The sequence below is a fragment of the Sturnira hondurensis genome, unplaced genomic scaffold (genome assembly GCF_014824575.4).
Source record: "Sturnira hondurensis isolate 20B ecotype Veracruz unplaced genomic scaffold, ASM1482457v3 Scaffold0004136, whole genome shotgun sequence".
In the NCBI taxonomy this organism is placed as follows: Eukaryota; Metazoa; Chordata; class Mammalia; order Chiroptera; family Phyllostomidae; genus Sturnira; species Sturnira hondurensis.
In genome coordinates this window covers 37,573,794-37,595,327 of record NW_028076767.1, presented here as the reverse complement: position 1 = coordinate 37,595,327, position 21,534 = coordinate 37,573,794, and the positions used below count along the sequence as shown (strand labels likewise).

Genomic DNA, 21,534 nt, shown 5'->3' with positions numbered 1-21,534 from the left:
CTGCATTTACACAGTCTTCAGATTGTGTAAAACCTGCAGATTGTGGACATTCAAGTGTCCAGATGAACTCTATCCAGAGAGCATCTTCAAAACCAGCAAGAGTTGAAACAGTTAAGAAGAGGGTTATCAATATTAAAATATTTTCAAAAGCCAAAAATATACTAAGGTTATAATGTCAAACAGGTAATACATAGTCAGTTATCAAATGGGCAACACTGGTTTCAATTTCTGTTTTTTATTTAATGCACTCTAAGCCTGAGTAAGTGAGTAAGCATGAATTTGGCTGCAAAGAGTTATAATTTCAAAAACTACTTATACTCAGAGCAGAGAGGAGATTTTCCCTCACCAACTCGTCTGCGTGTGGTCATTTGACGCGGTCTTCCACATCACACTTTGCCTGTATAGTTCATCTGCTGAAAGAGGATACATTCTGCTAAAACACTTTGATGAGGAGAAATGAAGACAAAGTAGAAATACAAACAATTAGGTAGCCAAATAAATATTTAATTGTGCTTGATTTTTCACAGCATAATTGACACAGTGATGATTCCACAGTGATGAATAACAGAATATTTACATGTATTACAAATACGAGACGTCCACATGGAGAAACTGTTTTCTCAGGGGTCTTCAATGTAATAATGCATTTAAATAGACTTGCCATATCTGGAAATTTGTTAGAGCTGTATAATTTGGGAAATATAAAAGCGCTCAGAATAATTGTAATAATTACTGAGGCAGTAAAACAGTGCACGGAAACTTTACATTAGGATGAGTGCTGCACAGGTCTCGGCCATTCCTGTCTGGTTGGTAGCCACACACCTGTACTCACCTTCGTCCCCTCTCACTAAGCTTGTTATGAACAAGTTGTGGAACCCTATGCCACTTTCCTCAGCACTGAACCTTGCTCCTTGCAGCAATTTCCCATCTTTGTACCAGTAAACTGTGGGTCTTGGAGAGCCACGAACTAAACACTGGAAATACGCTGCCATGCCCACAGGGGCGTAACAGTCAGAAATGCCTTGGATGAACCTGGGAGGCCCTTCCACCACCTGAAATTCGAAAAAGCTGCCTGAATATTTACTCTTTAAGACTAATTCTTCCCTCAAACTGCTTAAAGTCACTTTACTTCTCCTTGTTACCATAGCAAATACCTCAGAATCTCCCATGGTGAGAACCCCCCGGCAGAGAGCCTCTCCTACACAGTTCACGGCTCTGCACCTGTATGTGGCACTATCAGACAGGCAGACATTTCGAATTCTAAGGGTGTGGCTTCCATTCTCTTCACTAATCACATATTTAATGTTATCTGGCTCAATACACATGTATTCTTTATACCATTTAACTTCGGGACTGGGAATGCCTATGACTGAACATTTGAACACAGCGTCGGAACTTTCTGGAACTTTAAAATCACAAATAGGCATTATAAAACGAGGAGGCATTTCAAATACTTCTAAGTCAATCTTTAAATCTTTGTCTCCTTCCCCTCTTGAGGCCATATTCGGATCTGCTACATTTGATGGAAGAACATCTAGACTCACAATCATGCTTTTATGATCAGGAGTAAATTCAGGAACTGTGACTATTTTCACTTGCTTCTCAAATTCTTTAACATCCTTTTCACTTAATTCAACTTCCAACACGATTTCTTGAGGAGAAGGAGTTCTCGACGATGAACCATTTTCCAAATCAAACTCCATGACATGCTGATGTGTTACTGGGGGTGGGAGTGCCACTACTCTTTCTTTCTGGGGTGCTATGTCGACACTGGCAAAGCTCTTGGCTTCCCCTACGATGTTTACAGCATGGCACATGTACTCTCCCCCCTCTCCTTTCTGAATGTTAGAAATTTGCAAAGAACATACGTTACCCACCCTTTCTATCTTGATTCTTTCACCTGGCTCTAGCAAAGACTTGTTTCTATACCATTTCACACCAGGAACTGGAATGCCCTCAACTTCAACAATGAAGCCTAATGTTGTATTTTCATATATCTTCCTTTTGGTCAGAGGTTCAATAAAAGATGGAGGCATTTCATTGTCTTTTGGTTCGATGGCTTCATTGGGCGTGCCAAATGAATCAGAACGCCATATTTCATAACCTGAACTCCGCTCTCCTGTAGGCGTATGGAAATGCTCATTTGGTGTACTGTCTTCCCTTTCTATTTTTGGTGGGCACCTTTTAACATTTCCAGTGGGGTTTGGTCCTCCAATAGGAATATAATATCTTTCGATGGTTTCTCCTCCTGAAGGTGTAGAATATCTCTCTAGAGTCTCCCCTGGGGGTGTGGAATATCTCTCCAGAGTCTCCCCTGGGGGTGTGGAATATCTCTCCAGAGTCTCCCCTGGGGGTGTGGAATACCTCTCCAGAGTCTCCCCTGGGGGTGTGGAATACCTCTCCAGAGTCTCCCCAGGGGGTGTGGAATATCTCTCCAGAGTCTCCCCTGGGGGTGTGGAATATCTCTCCAGAGTCTCCCCTGGGGGTGTGGAATATCTCTCCAGAGTCTCCCCTGGGGGTGTGGAATATCTCTCCAGAGTCATCTCACCTTCTGAAGGTGTTGAGTACCTTTCAGCAACTTCCTCTAAAGATTCGGTTCTTTGAACAGTCTCACCTCCTGAACTGGTTGAAGGTTGTTTAGTTGTATCTAACGGAGTAAAATATAAGTCAGGAGACTTTGGAGTTTCAAAATGTTCAACAGAGGATGGTGGGGTATAAAACTGATCTAACTCAGAGATTTCTTCACTGCTTATACTTCCCACATCAATGGAAATATCAGATTCGGGAGAAAATGGGCGACCTAGGCATTCTTGTTGTTGGTTGTAATATTCATACACAGTGTTGAAAGTTACTTCTTCCACCTGCATAGATGTGATTGATTCACCCTGGACAAGTTTTGCCTTGTCTTTGGTGTCTTTCATTTCGGGAACTTCATGTTTTCCAGCAGCGAGCAAATATTGTGTTAGGGAGGACTCAGAGTCCGTTCCTTCCTTTGTATATGCCTCATCCAATTTAGGGAGATTTTTAGAATAATGAGTTTCTATCTTTTCCTCTTCAGGAGTGAAGAGAGAAGTTTCATTTTGAACTGGAACTTCTTTGTACGGTTTTTCTTCTTCAGAAATATCACTTGGATTCTGTTGTTCCTCAGTCATCAAGAATGGAAAGCACTGGCTCAGGGAGAGCTTTCTGTGGAGTGTGTCTGCTTCCTGAACCTTGCCTCTGTGGTCTCCCAGAATTCCGCTGGCAGATTCCTGGGTCCCTACCTCCTGCTTTTGAAATGATGCCAACGCTGGTTTCAAAGTGTCTCCTTCCTTCATTTCACAAACTTCCAAAAGCTTTTCTGCACTCGCTGCCTTTTTCAAAAGCGAGATGAAACTTTGATCTCCATTTTCTAAAGCATGTTTTTTCTCAGAAACATCAGGCTCTCCTACATCTGTAGATGAGGTCTGAAGTAGAGCACCTGATTTGCTGTGGATTTCTTCAGGAAATAATTTAAGAGAACTATCGGTGTTTAAAATATCTAAATTTTGTTCCTGTATCTGTTGGACTTCTTTTTCCAAATAAAAGTCCTTTTCATCAGCACAGCTTCTCTCCATCCAGTCCTGACTGGAAGAAATTTCCTGATTAGTAAATATGCCATTTTGCACTCTTTTAGATGTATTCTGTGCATCAAATTGTAGTATGTCAGGGTTGGGAATTTCTTCTTTATAAGATATTTCCCACTGTTGTCCAGTTTCTTGGAACTCCTTAACTGGATGTCCTATATGAGAATACATTTGTTTTAGATCAAACACAATGCTCTCAGCATCAGTTGTTTCGGAAGCAGGATGTTGGATTTTAAAATAAGCTTCTTCTGGTTGACTACTATCTAATTCTTGGAATTTTAAATCTGGATTTTCTATTTGAGAATGCAACTGCTTTAGGTCCAATATAGTAGGGGTTTCATACGCAGCCCTTTCAGAAACTACAGACTGCTCTAGAAGACCTATTTCTTTCCATTGTTCCCTTTCTTGGGCTTTCAATTCCTCATGAGCTTCAGAAGAAAGCAGCTTTAAATTCATTACCATGTTAGATGAATCTGGTTCAGTGTCTGGAGACATTTTCTCTGTTTGATGCATATTTGCCTTTAGGTTACTTGCTTGTGATTCTCTTTGATTTAATGGAAAGTCAATGCCATCAGGCTTTTTCGGAGGAGGATTAACAAATGATTTCTTGGTAGGTCTTTTCTCTAGAGCTCCTTTTTCTACATGTTGTAACTTTTCAAATGCGATGATTCTATGCTTCACCTTTTTTCTTGGGTACCACCTCTCTTCAGCAAGGGGCTCTTCATATTCAGTGGTAGATGGGTCCTTTGTAGCATAACTATCAGAAGTTTTCTCAGATTGGATATTCGAGAAATTGTCACTTTGGCCATATTCTCCCATAGAGACCCTTTCTGGTTCACCAAGTTTTCCAAAACCATTTCTTACCTCTTTCCTAATTTCGACTTCACCGAAATCATCAACAAATGGGTAAGCAGTACCCTCTGCTCGGTGCAGCTTTGGTTTTTTATCTACATGTTCTTCTTTCCATTCATCCTGACATTGTATGAGTTCAGCCCTGATAAGCCTGTTGGTTTTTATGGACCTAGAGGCAACCTGCATAAACCTGGGTAGTTTTTCTCTAGAGGATGTACAATGAACATGGCCTTTCTGGTCTATCTGCTCAGTTGTCTCAAGGTCTTGAAAATACTCTCTTACAGAATATTCTTGTACATAAGATTGGGAAGTAAAAGGACCAGCTGGATAATCATACAAATGTGCCCTTACAGATTCTCCCTGAATTTGTTGATCTTTGGAATAGTTTTCATAAATTCCTCCAATATTTTCTGATTGACTATATTCCCTGTGAGTGACAGGTTCCACTGTGAGATAAGAAACACTCTCAGCTGTTCCTGAATTGTTTTTAGCAACACATTTATATTTTCCAGAATCTTGAATATCAACATCATCAATATATAATCTGTGGCTACAATTCACCTCTTCAAATTGAAACTTTTGGTTCTGTGTTAAGAGGACTCCATTTTGAAACCACATTACCACAGGCTTTGGCTCACCCGAGAGTAAACATTCCAGTACTATGAAATCCCCTTCTCTACACCAGGCATGCCTTGGCATTTCTTGTAACACTTTTGGTGGCTCATTAGTAATATCAGATGAAAATACAAATTTGTGTTTGGTTGACCGTGTGGCCTCATGTCTAGGTGTTGCTTTAGATTCCAACTCTTCAAATGAAAACAATTCTCTTGACTCTTTGTCCTGTTCTGGGGGAGGGGTTGCTGATGTTACCTGAATTTCTACAGGATAGGAAAGCAATTCTGCATCTTCAGAGGGAGGAACCACTGGGTTAGTTTGTAATATATGGAGATTGGCTTGGCCCTCTTGTCTGAAAGATGGAAGGAGGTCTTCTGCTCGGTCAAACACCAATGCCAACTCTTCGTTCTTGTCAGTGTAGTCATGCAGCACTGGGACTCTCTGGGCTTGGACACCATGCCTTTGTTTTGCTGTCACTTTCAGGGTACCGGTTGTCTTTACTGTTCCATATTGGTTAAACAGCACACAGGTGATAGAGCCTTCACTTTGATGATGAACAGAAGGAAAAGTTAAAGTTGAATAATTTTCCAATGTGTGAATGACAAAGCCTTGGTTTTGTGGGATTGGTACATTGTTGTGATACCACAGAACTATGGGTTGAGGGTGCCCTTGAAAGTGACACACAAATTTACAACTGTCACCTTCACAAACCTCTTGAGATTCAATTTCTTGGAGAAACGAAGGTGGACAACGTGGCAGATACTTTCGAAAAGAATTTTCAAAAAACCCTGTGGTTTTTTCTTCCTGTTCAGTTTTAAATTCACTAACTCTTGTGGAAGTAGAGTGCTGTAATTCTCTCAAATCACCCTTTCTTATTCTTTCAGTACTGAGTTCTTCATTTTCTTTAATATTTGTAGATATACCAAAAGATTCACTGGCATATACTTCCTTGTTCTTATATACATTAGTGACAGACTTAGATGACTCTCCAATTTCAGTTTTGGTCATCATTTCTTCAACCTGTCTTTTTGCTTGGGTATTCTCATTTGCTAGAACTCTATCATATACATAGTCTTTTGGTAGACTTTCTCTTATAAATGCCTCTTGGTTCATTCTTATTTCTTTCTGGAAAATTTCTTCATCAACAGTAGTTGGAAAATTTGTGGGAGATTCTCCAGATTCTATATTTTGATCCATCTGATTAGGAAGGGCATGTGGATTTTGGACAGTATCCTCAGTTGAATATTCTATGTTATCTCTATTTTCAGCTAGATCAGAACATGACCTGCTTTTTCTTTCTTCTCTAGAGAACAGAATACCTTTATTACTAGCTTCACTTCTCAAAGTTCTAGAGCTTAGTTCAGAAGACATGTCTAAAAGAAATGATTTCTTTTTCTCCAGTAACATTTGTCTAGCCTCTCGTAAACGTTGCAACTTCATTTTGGTCTCCTCATCCAGGAAATTTTCACCTACATTAAGCCATCCTCTTATGTCAGATTTACTTTCTAAATATTCTTCATCATACATAAAATCTGTTTTCTTGCCAGGACTTGCCATCTTGAAGTGAATAGTTCGCGTCATTCCCCTTTGCTCCACATCTTGTTTTTTGTTAAAGGGAGAACCAGTAAACCTCAGGTCAACCTTCACCCTGTCCTCTCTCCTTTCATCTACAGTCTCCACATCTTCCTGTGCCTGTGCTGCCCTTTTTAGAAATTCTAAATATTTCTCATCTTGTCCTTTTTGGATAACAAGCAGTGATGCTGTTGATTCAGCATACCCTTCACTATTAATTGCTAACAATCTATAACTTCCAGAATCTCTGTCTTGGACCCTTTGGATCTCTAAGCTGGAAGAGTGATCATGTAAATCACTCTCAGTTTTTATAACCCGTCGGAGACCTGTCGGGATAGGCCGATTGTTGTGAAACCAAGTCATTTCTGGAGTTGGACAGGCAATTAATCTGCATGTAAAAACAGCACGCTCACCCTCCACAACATACTTAAACGTAAGTTTTTGGGTAAAAGAAGGCTTGAAATACTCAGGCCAGGAGCTTGTAGATGATATTCTACTTGCATATCTTCTAGCAGCCACGGAGCTGTGCTCTCGGTCTTCAGAATCTGAAAAGGCATCGCGTGTCTCTCTTTCGGAATGTTCAGATTCCTCCTCAGAGAATACTTCTGAAAGAAAATTAAATTATAAAGCATTTTACTATTTTCCATAGTATTCAAAAAAGTTGAAAATAAATGAAATTGCAAAATAGGAAATGAAATGCATGCTACAGATTCTCACAAATCCATAAAAAAATTCACTCACCATATTTGTTCGAATAAACGCAACACCATGCTCTGTTTAAAACATTCTGACACGAAAATCGTTCGTTGTCTGGTCTTTTCTTCAAACTGCTGAAATTTCTTCTTGAACAAGCAAAAATGCATTTCAAAATAACATGTTCATGTGCATATTTGTTTTGAGAGCAGGAAAACTTTGTTCCTTTGACGGCTAAGAGGGAAATCTTACCTGACTTGCAGAGAGTGGAATAAACGCCCTTTCTGATCCTTTTGATTGTAGATTAAATGATTTTATTTTTGAGAATCAACTATTTTCAAAATATATACAAGAACTATAACCATAAATAGCTAGATAAAATGAGAAGGCGTTTATTCGAACTAATACAGCCATAAAGTCACAAAGTTATACAAAGAAAAGCAGGCAATAAGGATCACGGACGGCAGCTATCTGCAAGCCAGTGTAAGAGACATATCAATGTTAAAATGATATATGTGCATGAAGTGTAAACCAGAATGGGAATGTAACATTTCCCACACACCCCGAATAAAGTAGCATTTCAATCATAATTCATTCATGACATTGCATTCTGATAATGGCAGCTAGGTTACAGTCTACTGTTCAATTTAATTCACTGCGATTTTGAAAACAAACTTCTATTCCATGATTTCATGCATTCAGATTCCAACTTTTCCCAATACACACTTTTGAAAATGGCTGCAAACATGAAATGGAATATGGCTGATAAATTTTAAATTCAAGATTTTAAATTACTATAAAACAAATTACTATGAAATGCATGTAACCATCAGCATACTAAACCAGGCATGCGACATAGTAATAATATATACTCTAAGAGATATATTTGTACATCTATGTCGTTTTTCTCAATAATACTAAAAAAGAAAGAAGGCAGCTCAAGGATTCTATTAATCCTTCAAAATTTCTACTTAAATTTCACATTCAATACCTTTCATCTCCACCTCAATCTGCTGTTCAATCCTCTCATGTAAAATTGATTCATGGGCTAAAATGGAAAAAAAAATATAAAGAAGTTTTAATGATTAATTCCACATACTTTCTTCCTCAATTTATAATTCATACAATTCCAACTTTCTCTTTATTATAATAGAAAACTACACCCCCCAAATGCAGCAAGAAAATTCATGCCAAACAAATACATGAGCTGATAAAGTAGATGACAGTGTTGACAGAAAGATTTCAAAACATTTTTATTTTCTATTCTCTATGAAATTCCACATTTAGTTCTATAATTCTCCATGCCTTTACATGCATTCAGAAAAGCAATTCACAAGTTAAAGGGAAATTTGTTTTTTTTAAATGTCTTATTGACTGCACACTCGCTTAGAGAGAAAGTCATATTCAGAAGGAACATGCATTCTCTGCCATGCCAACGTTAGCTCGTGGCTCTTCTCAATCTCTCCTGCAGAACAAGGCATTTTCAGCTAGTAATACTCTTTTGATTGGAACCATCTTTGAAACATTAAACTACCCAAAGTCCAATTACATATTAAGAAGCAAAACAAAGAGCCATCCACTCAAAATTGCTTTTATTACACAAGGAAAAGGTACAGTCTTTAGACACAATCATCTCTGGGGCAGCTTCTTCAGAACGGTGAGTGCCCGGTGCCGCTCTCAGCCCCGGGTCCGTGTGGCCTTGGGCCAGTGTGCTGGACTCCCTGGCCTCTCAGTTCCTTGTGGTCTCTGGCATGAAGTTAAAGACAAACTTGACGTTTTCTTTGATGATGCTCTCTTCACTTCATGGGTTGTTTTAATCTGTGACTCTTTGAGTGTTTTAATACTTTTAGTGTCTGAACCCAGGGTAATTTTTGTAACTGCTCTGGTTTGCGATTCTTTTGCTAGGTAAGAATAAAGTCAGGAAAAGGAATAAATTAGCTGTGTCTGTAAGAGTAAAACTCACGCTGAATTGCGGGAAGATGGAACATCATTAGGATGAGAAGAAAAGCAGCACGTTAGTTCTGAAACTAATAGAAGAAATAGCTATGCTTGCTATGCACATAAGAACTCAGCTTACACTGACTTACGGGCTTTACATTCCTACTGGATCTTCATGGATAATAACTCTGTGGCCTGTGTAAAGTTATGAGGCCAAAGTAAAAGAGGAACATATAGAGTGGCCTTATGTTAGGTAACTGGAGAACAGTGCCTGGTCCTTCACCCTTCACTTAAAAGTAGCTTACGTTTTAACTGTCTTAAGATCAAATAAAGCAGTCTGGACTTTCCAGGAAAAAACTATTCATGCTCTAAGAGCACTTTAATAATATTTCACTGGAACTAGAATTCCTGGGGCAAAAAATCTCCAATCAAATCCCCTCTGGGGAGTTGAATCTCAAGGCCTGTGCTGTGGCCCTGGGTTCTTTAGGAAATAAGTCGAAAGATCCAAATTTCTCCTGATTTCACAACGTAGCTAAGTCCCAATTGCTGCAGAAACTGTCACAGTTGTCACCTACGTGACTTGTAGATATCAACTCCAGATAAACAGTAGCCCTGTGCCTACTGTGCTAGCCAGCAGCTGAGGTCAACTCTCTGGATGGTGGAACTTTCCATCTTATTTCCATAACTAGGTCTCAGTTCTCGAAAGGCGTTGTGGGCTTTGGAAATACAACCAGCAATAGCTGTAGAACAAAACGTCAGCTTGAGAAAGAAAAACGCCTCCTTTTAGGGAGTGGATATTGTAGTTACATTAAGTGAATTAATGAGCCAATTTCCAAGTGTGGGGTACAGATGGCTGTGCACAGGCACTGTATTTATTGCCCCTGGCTCCTGTATAATGACTCAAAAAATGGTACAGTTGGGTCAGGTAAGAACCTGAGGCCACAGCTCTCAACAGACCCTGGGGGTGCCCATACTCTTCTTCTACTGGCTTCCTTCCAGTGAAGCTGCTTTGTCCGAAGATGTGCAGCATGGACTTCTGGCAAATAAAGAATAATTTTCTTGTTTCATTAGTATCTAAAAGGAAAATCCAAGGATAAGAGAAAGAAGCCATCCTCTGTTCAGACAAATTTTTTCATGCCTTTCCAGACACAGGGGAGAATTAAGTACAATAACAACAAAAATAATAATCTGAGGCTATAAAAGCAGCCTGATTTATTAAGAGTAACTATGGACAACTAAATCTGGTCCAGACAGAGTCCTATTACTTTAAGTGCCCAATTTTTAGTTTTCATGGTTTCCTGTAAATAGCTAGACCCTCCAGATAAAAATAAAGGGCAAATGATAATTTTTGAACCTCCTAATACCAAAACATTTAAATTTAGCACAGCATCAGGCACAATAATAAATATTCAATATGTATTTAAGCTGTAACACCTTAACCTTCTTCCTAGGTGGCATATTTGATAAATTTAGGAAAGGCAATACAGTGAAGTGAGCAGTGAAGTGAGCATTAACTTCCTGAACCTGGATTTGCAAGTTATACTTTCTAAGTCTAGACTAGAAAGTTAAACGTTCTTAAAAAGTTTGGCCAATGGCTTGGCCGACTTTTATAAGCCATTGAGATTAGATCATTAATTTAGAAATACTCTAATTAATAGATTCATTGATCCAATTTGCATGGCAGAAAAGCTGCAGAAAGCGATGAGGATGAAATGAAGTAAGTCATAGGTAAAAACCAAATAGCCACCTTCTACACTGAGAACTGCTGATGTTGTCTTCTCTCCATACTCATTGTGTACAGTGCAGCTGTACAACCCTTGGTCTACCAGCTGAACATTATGTATGATAAGAAACCAGGTGTTTCCACTTTGTGACTGCTTCAGTCTCTCAGAGTCCTCTATCTTTGCACCTTCATGAGTCCAGGTTACATCAACAGAAGACTCATCTTCTAAAACACAGAGGAATTGAGCAGTGTCGCCGCACTTGACAGAGAGGTCCCGCGGATGCAGAAGGATCTTTGGTGCCTTGTCCATCATCTCTTCAGCATATTTCTCAGATAAACCAGTGTTTTCGGCAAGTTGTGAAAGGGATGCAGGATGGTTCAACCCTACACCTCGAACGAATGCAGCTGTGTGGGTGGAACTTTGAGATATACTTTCAAAAACCTGCACTTCACATTCATACGATGATCCTTGAAATGACTTAATTTCTTTTTGGGACACTTTGCTCTCCTGCTTTGTGAAAGAGGAATCTGCCACTGCCTGGGGCTTGGTGGACTCTCTTACATCTTGCCCAGAACTTTGCCTAGCTAGGGCTTGCACTGTATAATCAAGTGACAAGAAAAAAAAAAGAATATTAAGATCTAAGTTTTGTCACTCGGCTAGGTTAGTAACACAAAATGGCGTGGGAGATGAAGATGAAAGATATCATTGTCACTTGGAAGCAGCATGCCAGACTCAGTATGCTCTAAGATGTCAGGAGCGCACAAAAGAAAATTCATTCCCAGTGATGAATGTGATGAATGAGATGAATGGGTGATGAGGGTCGTGCGGATGCCATGTAGTGTCTGGTTTCTTTCTTCCACTGTCATTGTAATTATACAGAGCCAGCCTCTCTCTCTGTAACATTTGTCCTCCCTCCACATTATACATGGTAAAGAATATACAGCAAATAGATCATGAATGATGCACGAGGTGTTTAGAAAAGTAAAAATATTAATCAGAGTTGATGCCTAATAAAATAATTACTAATATAACGCACAGAACACATAGTGAGATTTAAAGCATATACATAGATTATCCCATAACGGAGCCCTGGAGGGGGTCACTTGTTGGGAGTCATTTTATTAGTATATTATGGACTGACCACAATATGCAATGAGACAGGCAGCCAAGACTCTCATTAGTAACAGGGGAATAGGAGGTAAGCAGCAAATCAAAGTCTTCGAAGCAAGATGGGCTTTACCTTTTGGAGTCACCGTGAGTGTAGCCGCACAAGAGGCTTCCCCAGCACTATTGGCTGCTTTGCAAGAGTACTGCCCAGCATGCTTTGAGTAAGCATCAACTATAAGCATTAAAGCCATGCCTGTGGACTCCTCAAAATGGAAAACTATATCTTTTGTTGGTAGAATTGGCTGCTGGTTATGAAACCACTGGATTTCTGGCTTGGGAATGCCAGAAACCCTTGCATGAAATCTGACTGTCTCCCCGCAGTGCACCCTGAGGCTCGATAGAGGCTGGACGAAGATGGGCTTTTGGCCAAGGGATTCCTTCTTAAATGAAAATGATGAAGAGACATGCCATTGGGAGTTTGATGTAACTTCTTCAAGTTTGCTAAGTCCTGAAAAGAAGCATTCCAATCTTTAATGTTGTACCCTGTACTGAAACCAGAATTCACCTGGGGGGAGATCTGTCGCAAATTTCAACAGTGGACTAGTATCCAGTCCAACCCTAATGCCTTGTCAATGTATGCCGCTACTGATTCAACATCACACAAGTTCACTTCCATTTTGCAGACAAACAAACGGAGACATCAATAGTCTAAAGAACTGCACTATATTGTTCATGAAGACAGTAGTGGAGTATGCAGTTTGGCATAGGCATTCACATTTTCTGTTTCTATTTCCCCCCCTCTGGTTATAAAAGCAGCTTTTCTATTTTGCAAATCACTTTACATTTTTAAGAAAATATCTGGTTTTATAGTTTGTTTACAATTGAAGGAAAAAATCAAAGTTGCCCCAATCCTTATGTATTTGTATATAGTTAGTACTATATCGATTAAATTAGCTCAGGAAAAAACTCTGTAAAAAATATTGTTCTCTGGTTTTGAATCAAGGTGGCTCTCCCCCCGCCCCCGATCACTGAAGAAGTGTCTGACTTTAATTTAAGGGACCCAAGTAACAGAAATGCCGAACCGTCTCAGGACTGGGCCCCCCAAACTGCAGGCATTCTTTGAATGATGGCGAGTACAGCTGGCTGGAACACAAACCTGAAGTCGTCCACTGTCGCTGTTGTGAAGTCAGAATTATGTCCACAAAATGGGGGCATGGTAACACTCTCAGATTTAAGAACATACAACTTTTTACCCTAACTGAATGAGGAAACAAATATGCCTATTTATCTAAGTGCATCTCTCCCCATTCTGATACATGCTGATCAAGAAGCAGGAAAGCTGGTGATGAGAGCAATGCATTACAAAATGTTACAGAGATGAAGCCGGGCCAAAAGAAAAAAATGATGGCATATGATTCATGATGAGAAGGAGTAAATAAAAAGTGAGAACATGACATGTAACATGACAATGATTAGTTGCATTAAAAGACAATGATAAGACCAAGAATGAGTTACATGAAGTCTTTAGTGACTGTTACTGATGTGAGATTAGATCTATATTGAAATGTGGTTCTTAAAGTTCTTGTACTCTACCTTCCAGTCTCAAGTTGGCTGTGCTCGATACTTGACCTACAGCATTATTGGCAACAAACGTATAAATTCCTTCATCTTCTGGATAAGCTTCAGCAATTTCCAGTTGGTAAGTGTCTTCAAATTGAGTCATTCTAAAGAAGCGAGATGGCTTGATTTTCTTGTCTTTGCTGTACCAAGACACTTTTAGATCTGTAATACAAAAGAACAATGATATTTGAATCACAGAAACAGGTGGCTCTTTTAAATTTACCTGCAAGCACAATATTGGTTTTGCTGGTGACTATATTTCACATTTATCTTTAAAACATCATGTTTTTCTTTTAGGCATGCCTCATGTACTCTTAAATGATTTGTTTTCATCTTTAAGAAGGAAAAACTATTCAGCTTATAGACTGGTTGTCATTTTTAAAAAATTTACAATTTTATATTCTTTTTAAAAAAGATTTATTTATTTACTTTTAGAGAGAGGGGAAGGGAGGGAGAAAGAGAGGGAGAGAAACATCAATGTGTGGTTGCTTCTGGCGTCCCGCCAACTGGGGACCTGGCCTGCAACCCAGGCATGTGCCCTGACTAGGAATTGAACTAGCAACTCTTTGGTTCACAGGCTGGCACTTAATCCACATCACCACACCAGCCAGGGCTTTGGTTATATTCGTGTGTCATGCTGTGAAAGCAGGGAAAAGATGCTGATCTAGTCAGTGCCCTGGAGAACAAGACAGTCCTGGGAAACAGTCAGCATGAAGAGTCTGATTTGGGGTTGTGGCTGCCTCCTGAGACCAGATGTAAAGAAAAGCTGCACTCTGGTATACAGTAAGACCAACCAAAGAGAGAGCCAAAGAGATCAATATCCCACAAAATCTAAAATGGGCTGAAGAAAAAAAAACTGTAGTTTTTTTATCTCCAATGAGCAATTGAAAGCTCTCAGTATCACAAAGAAATACTTTTCAAATTGAAAATAATTTTTTAAAATTTATCTTTAGAGGGGAAGGGAAGGAGAGAAGAAGAGAAACATCAATGTATGGTTGCTTCTCATGCATCCCCTGCTGGGAACTGGCCCCTGCTGGGAACTGGCCTGCAACCCAGGCATGAGCCCTGACTGGGAATCAAACTGCGATCGTCTGGTTCGCAGGCCCACGCTCAATCCACTGAGCTACACCAGCCAGGGCTGAAAATAATTTTTAAATGAAAAGAAAGAGTCATGGAATTTGGGCATCTTAGATGTATTTGGCTTTTGCCACAGTAGCAGCAGTAACAAATAATACTAAAACTAGCTGTGTCCACACAAGGAATTAAACCATATTAAAATGATAAAAAATAGGCCCTGGCTGGTGTAGCTCAGTGGATTGAGCTCGGGCCTGCGAACCAGAGGATCGCGGTTCGATTCCCAGCCAGGGCACATGCCTGGGTTGCAGGCCGGTTCCCTGCAGGCCAACTCCAGCAGGGGACGCATGAAAGGCAACCATACATTGATATTTCTCTCCCTCTCTCCTTCCTCTCTGAAGATAAATAAATAAAATCTTTAAAAAAAAAAAAGAACAAAGGACTCTCTCTCTGGCCACACCAGGCTCTCTCACCCCTGCCCTTGCCAGGCTCTCTCTTCCTTAAAAAAAAAAAAAAAAAAAGATAAAAAATAAACACCCCAAAGCAGAGATAAGATAACACTATTATGTTGTTAATGCACTTTATAAAATATTATATTATATTAATATATAATATAATATTATATTATATATTAAATATTATATTTTATTTCCCTTAAAACTATAACCCTATAAGCCAAGAGTGGATTTAAAATGTAGTAACTTGTTTTAGAAGCCAAAATCAAAGCCGTTTGGTTCTGGAGGACCATCACTCTATAACTTCCTTATCTCAATATCAACCTATTTGGGATATTCAAATGGTCCAATCATCTTACATTTGTTTGCATAGAGTGCAAATATTGGTTTATGAAGGTTCCCCTCTTTCTCATAATGGTAGTGACTTTCTCTTTTGAAGAAGCACATCTTTTCGCTTCTTCAGACAACAAGAAAGTGTAGGAAATGGAGTCCTGACACTACAGTTTACCAACTGTGTGACCTTAGACATATCATTTAATCTCTGGACCAGTTTCTCATTTGTAAAATGAGATGCATAATAGTTCATGGGCTATTCATTACATAACATTGGTGCATGGATTAAATGCATACACCTCTGAAAGGGCCTTAAAAACCACTAGCACAAGCCAGTCACCAAAGCAAGGATGTTTAATATCACATCATGGAAGGGATAGGCAGGGCCTTAAATAACATGCTAAAGACAGGGCCCCGTGCCATCATCCCACAGCTATTTTGTTTGTTCATTTGTCGATGGAAATGGAAAGATGAAGAATTTGGCTTGCACCTTTTGAGGTTCTCTGCTTATTTTTCCACCTCCTTCCTTTGGTGAACTGAATGAAGCAGTAGAACCGGCAGGAACTGCCACCAGAAAAAGAGCTAAAAGGCGAGACCTCTCTTGGCAATGGACTAGGTGCTTCTGGCTGGGCTACCACTATGTGTGTTGGTCCGGGCCTCCTGTGGCTCCTCACCTCCACCAGTCTGTTGCATTTGGTTCCTAATCTTATACGTTTTACCTCCTGAATTCTACACTTTATCCCTTTTTCTCCTGAGGCCCCTGGTGGGGAGCCTTGTCAACACTCTCCAAACCTATTGTGCTAAGCCTCTCCCCTGGTCCCTTACCTCCAGTCTCTCCCCACACTCTCTCCATTCCTCCCTGAACTATCCCCGTATTGTTTCTAAAACGAAACCTGATCAAGTGCTCATTCGCTTAGAAATCCTTCAGTGGCCCCTCAATGTAAACAAGATAAAATCAAAAGTCCTAAGCAGGGACTACCAGACTCTTTCATATCTGGCCCTAATGTCATTTTCCCACCGTACTGAAACCTCGTGTCATTCCCAGCACATGAAGTGACTTCGTGAATGTGGTTCTCTGCCTGGAACACAGTTGTATTCAATGACCCTATGGATTCTTCGATGCTCAGTCCTTGCACCTTTTTTCACTGTCTCCCAGACACAGAGTACTGAGTACATGGGTTGTTGCAGCATTTACAACCTTCATGCTGAGCTCTATGAAGGCAAGAGCCAGGTCTTGACATCCCTAGCAACTAAGGTAATATCTCAATAGCAAGGACACAACTGCTGGTAGAATAAAACTGAATAGATGCTTAAATGGAAACAGGCATCCATCATTGATACAGAAATGACTGACTGTTTCAGCTAGCTGTCACTCTGTAAGCCTCCCAGTGGTTCTGGCTCATCTGTAGAATAAACACTAGCAAACACAAATTTTAAAATTCTACTTTTCCAAATTGCTCTTCCACCAGCAGGTGGCACCAGAGACCTTTGATAGACAACATTTTTACTCATGAAAACATCGCCCATTGCTAGGGATAGTGTTTCTTGCTTCAGCAACTTTTGAGCTCCCAAAAACATGGGACTGAGGCTTCTGAAGACCCATAATTTTTTTTCCAATTTATAGAAGGCAAGGCTTCACTAAATATCTTAAGGTAATACCTGGTCAGAGTTGCACAAATATTTTCAGTCCTGGGGAAAGGAAACTGTGTGGTAAACTTTTAAAAGGGCATTTTATGTAATGAATTTAATTTTTCTCATATAAAACATGTTTTCAAAAAGTAAATAAATAAAATACAAATTTTTTTTATGTATTTATTTATTTATTTATTTTTAGAGGGGAAGGAGAGAGGGAGAGAAACATCAATGTATGGTTGTCTTTTGTGCATCCCCTGCTGGGAGTTGGCCTGCAAGGAACCGGTTTGCNCTGAGGCTTCTGAAGACCCATAATTTTTTTTCCAATTTATAGAAGGCAAGGCTTCACTAAATATCTTAAGGTAATACCTGGTCAGAGTTGCACAAATATTTTCAGTCCTGGGGAAAGGAAACTGTGTGGTAAACTTTTAAAAGGGCATTTTATGTAATGAATTTAACTTTTCTCATATAAAACATGTTTTCAAAAAGTAAATAAATAAAATACAAATTTTTTTATGTATTTATTTATTTATTTATTTTTAGAGGGGAAGGAGAGAGGGAGAGAAACATCAATGTATGGTTGTCTTTTGTGCGTCCCCTGCTGGGAGTTGGCCTGCAAGGAACCAGTTTGCAACCCAGGCATGTGCCCTGACTGGGAATCGAACCACGATCATCTGGTTCGCAGGCCCGCGCTCAATCCACTGAGCTACGCCAGCCAGGGCAATAAAATACAAATTTTGATCAAAAGAAGAAACTATGTTTTCAAGAGGTGCTAAACATATGTTTTCAATATGTTTTTAGGTGCTAAAACCTGTACATGTGTGTAAATATTACCACATGTACAGCATTAATAATCTCATGAATTGATAAACTCTATTCAAATATTTAAAAACATCAATTGCATAGAAAAGGTGTTTCCCTCTTTCTTTTTCTACCCCAATTGGGAGTCTCATAGAGAACTTCAAATGCATTTTTGCAACACCTTAAAGGCAAAAGCATATGATTTGCCTTCATATGATTTATGAAGTAAAAAGCACCATACAAACATTGTTAAGATGGTTTAATACTCTGGACAATCCATATATGTGTATATTTATTGAAATATTTTTTCTAAAAATTCAATGAGTGGATAAATTATTTAGTGTGGCTTTAGCAAATTTGATATTGAAATGTATTTTTCTCTATTGTGTTAATAGAATATTACCAAATCATTTCTGCTTGGCCATATTTCTCTCACACTATGCTTTGAAGTGACAAGGGCTATGGTATTTGCCCACACAGGTCACACAATACCAGAATTTTATGTTTATATAATTCATGTCTGTGGCTATAATAAAAATTAATGTATTGGGCACCAGTCACTTGCCAGCCATCCTATAGGTACTTTGCATACATTATATTCTTTAATTATGCTCATAAAAATCAAACAAGTCTATTTGGTTTCTAGATTAGCATCTTCACCCCAGAGAAGGAAATCATTAGGACATAGCTGCCCAACTGGAATGCTAACTTGCTGAGGAAAATGGCTTTCGGCAATGTAATACTGGGTCATAAGCTAATGGGAGGAGCATAATAAACAAAACCATATGACTTATTAGGAGTGCTATGAGACTCCCAAACTTAGAGAATTTTCCTCTGGTGGTGGGATACAAAAGCCAAGTAAATAAGGGAGTAATTTTCATTTTGGATGAAGTTGATCTTGCCCCTCTCTGAGGTTAGCCTACAATCATAATTGGCTTGAAATGGCTCCATTTTATCTCATTGTACCAAGGTCAAACAACTTGGTTGGGGGAGAGGTTGATGATATTTGGGTAGATGCCCCAGTTAAAGAGCACAACTGATTGAGGAGTTAATGTATGATGAGTACTGTGCTAAGTGCTGCCTTGGGTTATCTGATGCAATTTGGGTAATGGTCTTCAGTGGTTGGTATTAATCATTCAACAATTGCTCATTTGCCCAATCAATAATTATATATTTAGTATCTATTATGTATGGAGCTATTGTAGGACAAAGATCCACTTGTTCTTATGGAGTTTCCCTAATTAGCTACTGCTTTCAGCCACCAGATTGTAAGTACTAAGACAGAATCCTTGTCCTCATGAAATGTTCATTCTAAGATTGAATGCAATATTATCTTCATTTTATTCACGAGGGAAAGAGAACTAGAAAAACCATATATTTGCCTAAGGTCACACAGAGGAGCCAAGATTCAAATCCAACCTTTGACCATAAAACCTCTACTTTTGGCTGCTACAAGGTAATACACCCTTTCACACAAACACTGTCCACAGACTTAATAATGTCTTACATATAAATAGGCCCTTCTTTTGAATCTTTCCCAAGTGCTATTATAGTTAATCTAGTAATAATTGTAGTTTCTATTATATTTTAAGAGATAACAAAAATGCAGTGATAATCAGAAAGAAAACATGAAATTGTTTTGAAATTTAAAACACTGAAAAACACTATCTAATTTTTTTTATTGTAGTAAAAAAATAACACATAACAAAATTTACCACCTTAATCATGTTTAGGTGTACAATATTGGAAATAGACCAGTATTGAAAAACACTGATATAATTTAATTGGATAATTTAAGTAACTCTTCTGTAAGAAGAGTTATGCATGAGAGATATTTGTGATGAAGGAAAAGGTATAAAAGCCTGTCCCTCACATCTTTCTTTGTAAATATTAGCAATGATACTGCTGCTTATGAACCTACCTGTTCCAGAAACTCTGCACTGGAAACGAGCTGGCCGTCCCTCAGAAGTGACAGTGTCTTGAAGCGGGGTGATGATGGCAGGAGGATAAACTGGCATTTCCTGATCAGGAGACACAACCTCCGGAACTAAAGAAAAGGGACCACAGGATTTATCGTGACTGAGTCAGCATCCAGCCCTCACAGAACGGGGCATGCCAATTAATCTTAATTTATCTCACATTGGAGCACTGTCCTAATTTCCAAGCTGTAGAGCAGTCTACTTTATGAGCTCCAAATTGTATTTTTAAACACACTGGGAGAAGGCGAAAGTCTGGTTTCTTAGGTTTCATGAAAAGCTGAAAAGTAGCAAGACGTTCCTACCTTCCACTGAGAGTGAAGCTGAGGTCGTGGCAATGCCATAGTCATTCTTGGCTTCACAGGTATAGACAGCTGCGTCCTCTGGGAAAGCTTCAATTAGCAGAAGGGTATACTCTTGCCCATCGTGGAGAAATTTGCACTTGAAGCCAGTGGAAAGCAGCTGCTCTTCCTTGTACCAGGAAATTTTGGGCTGTGGTCTGCCAGATATCACAGCACAGAAGCGGGCAGGCTTGCCAGATTGCACAGTAATAGGCTGGAGCTCCTGTAGAATTTGGGGCGGTTCTGGAGCTGAGAGTAAATGAAAACAAACAACTTGTGAAAAAATGCAAAAACTCTGGACAGCCCATGAAACTCCACATTAATTTGTTGCTCTGCAGTTACCCACTCAAAACAAAGCTTTGGAATTGTGATATCTTGACTTGCCTCAGAATATTAGGACATTCTTTGTGCTAAGAGGGAAAAAAACCTTTAGAATTTTGTACATAAGTAGAGGGAATAGCTTTAGAAAGATACTTTGGACGTTTTGCACGTGGGCAAAAAGCGGGGGCAGAAAGTACTGTAAGTGTTTCTCAACATAACATGATGACCCCTGTTTCTTGTTAGGGTCTGGGTGGGGGTGCACTGATGACCAGTACTCTAAAGAACTCTAGAACAACTTCTACATGCTATTTATTTTTAAAAGTCATTTGGTAAAATCATATGGTAAGGTGGCTTATCTCAGTCAGGTTTGCTTGTTTTGCAAATATTTGTGTACATGTCATAGTCATTTCTTTATATACAGGGGCCAGGGAAGGGTATCTTAAGTATGAAAGTATAACTGAATGCTATTTCAAATTTAGTTAAATGTAATAAGGTAGATTTTTTAAAAAATCATCTTTCCTGTTATGCTAATGAAAGCATATTCTTAGTCTTGGGATAAGGAAGGGGACCTGAGTAATTCATAGGACCTGGAAAAGAAGAAAAATGACTTCTGTGAGGCTGGTTTCTGAGACTGTCATAGAAAAGACCTTTCCTTCTCCAGGCCTCAGTTTCCCCACTACTACAGAAATAATAATACCGTGGTCATGGATACCGTGACCATTTGGTCTCTTAGGGACTGAGAGAATCTTGGCACTATAGCTCGGTTTGTGAATCTGGAGATCACTCCTTGCGTCCCTTCACCTGCCTCTCGGGTATTTGTTCAGGCAGATATGGTCCAAGATAAAGGAGAGGGATGGAGGCTCCATTTTCTTTAG

The 21,534-nt window shown here is 39.3% G+C and overlaps 1 protein-coding gene across 2 annotated transcripts in view; it reads right to left on the bottom strand.

Moving 5' to 3' along the window:
* The window catches only part of TTN (titin), a 274,055-nt gene that overhangs the window by 209,142 nt on the left and 43,379 nt on the right, over nt 1-21,534 (bottom strand). The window contains exons 41-45 of one of the 2 annotated variants that reach the window (XM_037044362.1): nt 20,303-20,587; nt 19,943-20,068; nt 13,700-13,888; nt 8,329-8,385; nt 417-7,249 (exon numbers count right to left, since the gene is read on the bottom strand). In XM_037044362.1, coding sequence (XP_036900257.1) covers nt 762-7,249; nt 8,329-8,385; nt 13,700-13,888; nt 19,943-20,068; nt 20,303-20,587 — 7,145 coding nt within the window. In that variant the 3' untranslated portion in view covers nt 417-761. Of the gene's footprint in view, nt 1-416; nt 7,250-8,328; nt 8,386-13,699; nt 13,889-19,942; nt 20,069-20,302; nt 20,588-21,534 lie in introns of those variants that run through there. The other variant, XM_037044363.1, reaches the window with a different exon arrangement.